General features: G+C 42.4%; 1 protein-coding gene across 1 annotated transcript; it reads right to left on the reverse strand.

The window, feature by feature from the left end:
- Nucleotides 1-1,540: 1,540 nt before the first annotated feature.
- drgx (dorsal root ganglia homeobox) lies at nucleotides 1,541-6,982 on the reverse strand. The gene is made up of 7 exons (XM_030070118.1): nucleotides 6,939-6,982; nucleotides 6,654-6,737; nucleotides 5,572-5,672; nucleotides 4,829-4,930; nucleotides 2,833-3,005; nucleotides 2,156-2,268; nucleotides 1,541-2,047 (listed from the first exon to the last, which is right to left on the reverse strand). Exons 2-7 carry the CDS (start codon nucleotides 6,709-6,711, stop codon nucleotides 1,668-1,670), a joined length of 927 nt encoding a protein of 308 aa, XP_029925978.1. The 5' UTR covers nucleotides 6,712-6,737; nucleotides 6,939-6,982; the 3' UTR covers nucleotides 1,541-1,667.
- Nucleotides 6,983-7,897: the final 915 nt, after the last annotated feature.

Consider the following 7,897-nt stretch of genomic DNA (forward strand, 5'->3'; position numbering starts at 1 on the left):
TGCACAGTTGGTGCAAGCCACTGGCATGTAAGAGCATAATGGTGCTCCAATAAAAAGAAACATCGCAGGGCATTTTAAAAGACGGTAATGCCACAGGAGAGTGAAATTAGTGAATTAGTCAGTGAAGGCCTCGCTTTATTAGTATATTTGTGGGGTATTTACAGCATGTACAGCATGATGGTGTGACAGGAGAGAGACAGAGAGGAAGGATGTGAGTGCTCAGTACTCCATGTACCACCAGGCACAACTTCTGACATTATCTCCCTCCTCTGTGTCACCAGGGTGTCGCCTCATCAATTATTGAACCAGTACTTCGTGGTAATACATAATTTCTTATCAATTATTCATGATAATGTGTGTGTAGTTTACTTAATTGTGTTATTGACTATCAAAAGTAATTTCCTGAAAATCCTCAAGGACGCAAATTGAATCAGCCCAGCTACTGGTTGTGTGCTCTGCGGTTAAGTATTCTCAGTCTGATCAGCTGATCCTTTATCCTTTAAGAGTTGTTCTAGTGAGGATAGCCGAAGGAAGAGATATTTAGGAATTAGTGAATAAATAAATACATGTGTTACCAATGATAAATTGTTGTATGAAGAGCCCTGAGGTGATGAAAGATGATACATTTTAAATGTAAATTCAGCAGTAATAAATAGCATGCATCATGTTTAATGGGGTTTATTAAAAAAGTGATGCTCAGTGATAGAAGGAGAGATAAAGAGAGAGAGGGAGAGAGAGAGAAAACGTTCCTAAAAGTAAATAAATAATAAGAGTCACGATTACTCTCCTCTCCCGGCTTTAAGGGAAGCTGATAAATAATGTATCAGAACAGATGGCTGGAGCGAGAGGCAACAGGAGAGGAACATGAGCGACTACATCTTTAATTGTTTTAAAGAACATGTCACAACAGGACTAGAGTGTTCCCTGTCTGCTGGCGCTACAGATGTGCTAACAGAGTGAAAGGGACACCACAGCTCTGTCACTGAGTCTGCTTCAGTCCGCCTGGGGATCACCGGTGAACATACAGTATTCTGGCACATGTACACATTTACACTGAAGATGGCTGATTAATATTAAAGTGCACTTTCACTGTCAAATAAAAAGAGTGAAAAAGAGACGATTGTTTGAAAGCCCATTAGTGACCTGATGGCATAAACACTATTGCCAAAACTCCTATGAAATCCTGAATCTCCTACCATCAGCACTACACTTAAGGTTTACATGCATTAACATTCAAAATATGAACCTCTGTTCTCTTTATGAGTAAGACAGAAACTGTATCGGGATTACTTAAATTCACATTATCAAATGGATGTTTAAGTCTTTGTTTTCACATACTGTATTATTTATGCTTGTCCATCAAATATTGTCCAAGAGTGCATGAAAGAAATAGTTCCAAAACCACACTTGTGCTTTAAAGGGGACAACACTGCCCCAAATATTCAGTATTTCTCACAAACAATATTAAATTACAGTCAAATAAATATTTTAATGGTTGCATCCATACATTATATCAGCAACAGTTCTTCTTCCCGGGTGGTCTCTGGAGTTAGTCAGAAGTTGTGCTCAGTTGCTTAGGACCAGAGAAAGGTAGAGTAGTAACAACAGGCATGATCACACAGACTTAGAGTATCAGTATGTCCAGGTCGGCCATTATGTCCACTGCCTCACTTCTTCTCCAGTGGCTCCTTGGAGCAGTGAGGGTGTTTGTCAGGACTGTTGCCCAGGACGGGGGCCTTGGTGGCTGGGCTGGGACTGGAGCTGTCTCCTCCTCTTCCCACAGTTGCAGGCACCTCGATGGCAGGACCCACAGTGGGCCTCGCTACCCCGGCTGCCGTAACTCCAACTCCAGACAGCACCCCGACTCCCGCCCCGGGCCCGGGTGCTGCCCCCAGCAGGTTGGCGGACTGTAGCACAGCCTCCGAGTGCTCGCGGGCCTTCATGCGCAGGGCGGCCACGCTGGCTGTGCGGTTACCCTGACAACCGTAGGGCGGCAGGAAGGACAAGCCCATGGGGTCGGGAACGCAGCAGGAGCACAAACCACTTCCTGCAACACAACAGAGGAGCTGCATCACATTCCCAAAAAAAGTATGGAGACACACACACTAAAAAACTCATTTCATTATCAGTATTTGATAAAAAGCATTATTTTTACCTTTAAGTGTGGCGACCTGTGATAGGGCCTGGGCATAGGTAGCAGAGTTGAGGAGGGTGCCTGGTATACAAGATGGAAAGAATGGACTGCCGGGACCCACTGTCCGGTTAATGCTGAAGCACATGAGAACAGAGAGAGATACTGTATCTCATTCTCCACGGACATGTTAAGATGACCGATTTATCTTCTTTATGCACCTTTAATACCTATTGTAAAAATTCTACAACAATTTTCCAACCTAATTGCACCATAGCAATGTTTTTATCAATTGGTTCTGCAGCTGTTAGCAATTTTCACAATATTTGTTTCATACCCAAACCTTATTTTACTAGGGAGTTTTGTTCAGGACACACTGTAAACTACAGCAAAAATATAGGAGACCAATATCAGAGGATTGTGGTGGTTACACATGGACACACACACACACACACACACACACACACACACACACAGCTGTAAGCAGATGGGCATTGTATGCTGGCTCAAGGGATCTTCAAATAACAACTCTGCACAAGCAGGATATTGGTTCTTATTTACTTCTCATTTACTGCTAATTTAAACCCAGACCCACTGATCTACAGATTTGGACCGGCAACCTCAGAGTCACAAGCTTCTCTAACCATTTACAAAAACTAATTCACAAAAGCGACAACAGTCATCTGTCCATCTTTTCTCACCTCTGCTGCATTTCCAGTGGTTCCTTCTGTTTTCTGTTCTGGTCCACTGGCGACTGAGAGTTGATGCTGCGAGACGGAGGAGTGCCCTCACTCATCTGCTCCTTTCCGCCGTCAGGATCTGTGCTCCCTCGCTCTGTCTTCCTCCACTTTGCTCTGCGGTTCTGAAACCAAACCTGCGTGTAAAAAAATAAAAGAAAGAAAGAGAAAGAGGAAGGCCGGAGGTGGAGGAGGAAAGGAGGGTACAGAGGAGAACAAAAGGCAGAGGGAGAAAATGAGTTAAATATGACTTATGCAAGGCTAATTAATGTGGAAATTGTTTTTACTGTGTTGCCTGACACATGATGTGCCAGCATTGCTGACAAATTGCGGTCCATTAAATTACATGCACCTTTGTATTCATGCCCTCCTATTACTGTTTTTTTTTTTTTCTTGCATTTGACCTGGCATGATTTTTCTTCATTTCTTGTGTGTATAAGAACAATAATCTGTTCATAACCTTTTAAGCATATGCCTTAACTAAAAAAGTTCAACATTAAAACAAATAAACAGTCTGATATGTCACTACATCATTTACAAGCGGATAAAAAACAATTTAAAACCCCTCTGATTTAGTATATAAAGATGCGTTTGAATGTGTCAAACTAGCAGTCTGCCCCATTAACTTCCCACAGTCCGCCACTTATCCAAAAACTTCACCATCCGCACAGCTGAGAACATATATAGCCAAGTTCTTGTATCTTAATTGAATGAAGGTCATTGCCTATAACAACATTTAATTGAGCAATTTTTCATTATCATATTTTAATGACTTCCCACTGACAGTTGTGCTGCCCGAGAGAGAGGGAGCTATGATGAAGTCGTTTATTTCCCTATTTAGTGATTGTTTGACAACATCAGATTCGATTAGGACTTGGTTCTCGCAGGCATTAATCATGATGTGTGAATGGAGGTTAGAGTCAGTCTGCATGTGCTCGGCATCCATCCTATTGTATGGGAGGTATAAATGATGTCAACAGCCAAACAAAACACATGCATTCATTCGGCATAAAGAAAGGACAACAGTTTAGTGGCAGGACAACAATACAACCAATGGACTTATCTCACCCCTGCACCTTCCAGCTAGAAGTCGCGCCCCCCCCACCGCCTCTGAATGGGCTATAATTGCTCCATTAATCTCAATTTGCTGCGTGCTCTTAATGTGGGGGAGGCCCATTGACACTTTACAAAAAGGGGGGCAACAACACTACAACAGAAAGGAAATTTATTTTCTAATAATAATGTAAGTTTAATATCCCTGCATACTGCGGTGGATTCATGTTCAGATTTAATAATAGGAATGTGGTAATCGGATTAGGAGGGGAATAATTTGTTTACAATCCCTAATTTACAGCGCTGGATTCCATTATCAACCCCGCCATTGGGTTTAAGCGATAGTAAGATGACCCTGGGGAACAAAAGGCAAACTATTATATTTCCCACAATTAGATCTGCGCACACAACAAAACCCAAAAGCAAATCTGGAATGCAGGAAATTACATACAGGACACATAACTTAATTACATCTGGCCAAGTTTATAACCACGCATATGTGCAGGGCAGGAGCAGAATATAAATTGCCAAATTTAAGGTGCGTGTGTGTTTTTTTTTTTTTTTTTTCGACGTGTGTGTTTTGTGTTAGAGAGAGAGAAGGGAGAGATAGAGAGTAGAGAGAGAGATTTTTTGAAGGCTATACTTTTATATCCTGCCCTCTATAAAAGCACATCCTTTGCTGTCTGCGTTACGGGAAAGGATCTGCATGGATGATGTATTCCTACCTTTGAGACGCGGACAAATTAGTGAGGAACATTATCGCTGGTTAATTATGAATGACCGATTAATCAAGCTAATCTAATATTCACCATTATGTTGATGTTATTAAAGTGCATCGCCGGAATGACAGAGTGGCTTAATTTACCCTCTCTTGGTCAAACGTGCCCAGGACACATTATGCTCCTACCTGCACCCTGGCCTCGGTCAGGTTGATCTTCATGGCCAGCTCCTCCCGGGTGAACACGTCAGGGTAGTGGGTCTGAGCGAAGACAGCTTCCAGAGCCTCCAGCTGCCACGCAAAAAAATAAATAACACTCTCTTTTATTCCATGGATTTATTTGTTTTGCTCGGTGTATCTATTTACCTTTATATTTACCTTTTTCTTTCTCTCTTTCTTTCACCTCATTAAACTTATTATGCTCCAAAATGCAAAGCTCCCCCAAAACTCCCTAAACATCTGACAAAGCTACAACAGGTTACTGGAGAAAAAAAAGGAACAACTATTTTTCAGTTAAACAAACATGAACAAATTGTTTTTGCCTGCATGCCTAATAAGGGAAATTTAACGAAACTGCTTTGCCTGTAGGACCACGGTTGCATTTAGATTAACTGATCCTCAAGAAAAGTGAATTACAATAAACTCCATGAATATTGCTTTGTAAGGGGGTGTTAGATATGAATATTGTTTAAACAATATTTTCATTTGTGGTGACACAATGTCGTATTTCCTTAACACTATTTACCAACACAGGCCTTATGCCACTGCAGGAATTGATGGAGCACAGCTCGCCGCCACTTTGGAAAACTTTATTAGATTCAAATCATATTTCTAAGACCAGTAGGCCTATTTACGACCGAGATGTATTTGCCAATAGCTTCAGATATTTCTAAGCTCCTGCAGACGTGTGTGATGGGGTGTAATATATTTACCTGTTGCAGGGTAAATGTTGTTCTGTTTCTGCGCTGTTTTCTACGTAGGAATCCATCATCGAAATCAGCCGGGGCGTGGTTGGCAAATCCGCTTGAATTCACTGAGAAGTTAATTGAAGACCAGAGGATAAAAAGAAAATATCAAATGTGATGCATTCTTGCATTAAAATAATTTCAGTAAATGTATTAACGGGGAGAAATGTGGACTCCGTGTTAAAATTAAAAAGATAAAAGAAATACAGAAGGTAACAGTAAACAGGCTTGAGGCCAAAACAGGCAGGACTGTTGAAGCTGTGGCACAAGCAGACCTGCTGTCTTCTTTTGAGAGAGGCACTGCAATCCGTTATATTTCGATTATGTGCATGAAACATTGATGTTGGGTGTCTGAGGGGAACCATGACCGTCTAAGAGCCATGACACCCAACATCTGTGTCCGGGACAAAACACCCTCCTCTGCCTCCGGGGCCAAACCACCAAACACTCACCATAATGACACGAGCAAAGATAAATCTGGTTTACACACCTTTTTATTTGCGGAATAGAGTTTATTCTCCGTTTTAGTCCGGCATGAACCTTTATGAGGCACTTTTGCAATAGGTTGCACCGAACTGATGTAAGATAGGTGGAATTTGAAGGGAAATAGCATGAATCAACAAATTCCTGAAAAATAAAGGCTAATTGATTTTTGTGAAGGTTATATTGGTAGTTGGTTGACATATGACAATGCACCAACTGGAGGAGAGAGTTTATAGCCTATGTCCATCTTTTTATTTAAAACACTGTGTCAAAATAAAAAGAGCATTTCAGTCATAGACACAATGCCATTTTCATTTTCAGTCAAAGATATGCATGTTATAAATAGGCAAAATATTTCTGCAGGCCTGATTTCCGACTTCCAGCAGCCACAATAACAAAACTACAGCCGCGCACAAATTGCGCAAAACTTTTGTCTAAGGCGCACACACTGCAGAGAAACTTGCCACTATAAAAAAAAAATCAGTGTCCCCGGTCCACACGCGGTAGAAATCATCTGAAAATGAGGTTGTAGAAATTTGTATTTGGTAAATAATAAGTATACTTACGTGTGTTGGACCGACAGCACTCCCCGTCCAGCTGAGGCGGACAGTGAAAGTAAAACATTTCGTCTCGGCGCTGCTAATCTGAATCTGCAAAGAGAGAAAAGTTTCAACCCAAACCTTTCAGCAGGCTACGGCAGCTGCATTTGGCTACAGCCTATGAGGATTGGATTAGGCATTATGGGAAAATAAATCATGAAATCGTTCCAAGAAGAGATGGCATCGTTGCAGTGGATTTCGGAGGATTCAGAGATGATGCTGAGAAAGCCCTCTGGTGAGAGAGCAGCCTACCTGCAGTGAGGATGCTGCGGGCTCCTGCTCTGGAGAGAAGTGGCTGTTGTACTTCCACGGACTCTGACTCTGTGTCTGGGAGTGTCCAGACCTCTCTCTCTCTCTCTCTCTCTCTCTCTCTCTCTCACTGGGAGTGTCCAGATGTCTCTATAACTGTATAACTGTCTATAGAGTGTTAAGGCTTTCAGCTCGTGTCGCAGAATCTCACGCCTAATTGGTCCTAATCGGATTATCACGGCTTTGTCTCTCTCACCCACAACCCCTGGTGCGTGTGTGTGTGTGTGTGTGTGTGTGTGTGTGTGAGAGAGAGAGAGAGAGTAGTGGGAGACACACACACACACACACACACAGAGAGAGAGAGAGAGAGAGAGAGAGAGAGAGTTGTACCTCGTGTGGCAAACGGCAGCTCTGCTGTGGTGCCAAAAAAATTCATCACAAGTGATTGTTATTCCAGAGTCAAGCCTATTCCCTAACCATAAACATGCACACATATCCGGTGCACTTTTTATTTGGTTCTTTCATATATTAAAAAAAGGAGGATGACTGCTTTTGGGTTTTAGATTGACTGTCGGGTGGGTTAATTGCTCGTCAGGGTGTGTTAGCGGGTCCACTTTACAAGGGGTTGCGTGTGTAGAACACTCACAAGGCCAAAATTTTGATTTTGTTCACAGCAAGGGGTCCTGCGATTTATTTCGCTTCCTCAGATAAATGATCTGCTGCGGGACCCTTTCAATTAGTTTTAAAGCGCATCTGGGACGGCAGAGCGCAGACGCCATGCGTCTCTGAGGTGGAGGCAAAATGAGGCTTCGAGAAGCAGCTGAAATTTAGAAGAGGAGAGCGGGATTGGACTAAACCACATAAAGTGCAGAAAATCCCTTCTAATGGCGCGTAATTGGTTCTGTAATATCATTACAGGCGGATAATGGCCAGTTACAGGGCCCCGCGCTATTAAGGGTTTC

The sequence above is a fragment of the Myripristis murdjan genome, chromosome 15 (assembly GCF_902150065.1).
Source record: "Myripristis murdjan chromosome 15, fMyrMur1.1, whole genome shotgun sequence".
Lineage (NCBI taxonomy): Eukaryota > Metazoa > Chordata > Actinopteri > Holocentriformes > Holocentridae > Myripristis > Myripristis murdjan.

Excerpts from the sequence above, each read along its gene's own strand:
- drgx (XM_030070118.1), bottom strand. The coding sequence starts at position 6,711 with ATGTTTTACTTTCACTGTCCGCCTCAGCTGGACGGGGAGTGCTGTCGG. Across the intron at positions 3,006-4,828 it reads TGACCGAGGCCAGGGTGCAG|GTTTGGTTTCAGAACCGCAG; the intron begins GTAGGAGCATAA and ends TTTTACACGCAG. Across the intron at positions 2,269-2,832 it reads CCACTGGAAATGCAGCAGAG|CATTAACCGGACAGTGGGTC; the intron begins GTGAGAAAAGAT and ends CATGTGCTTCAG.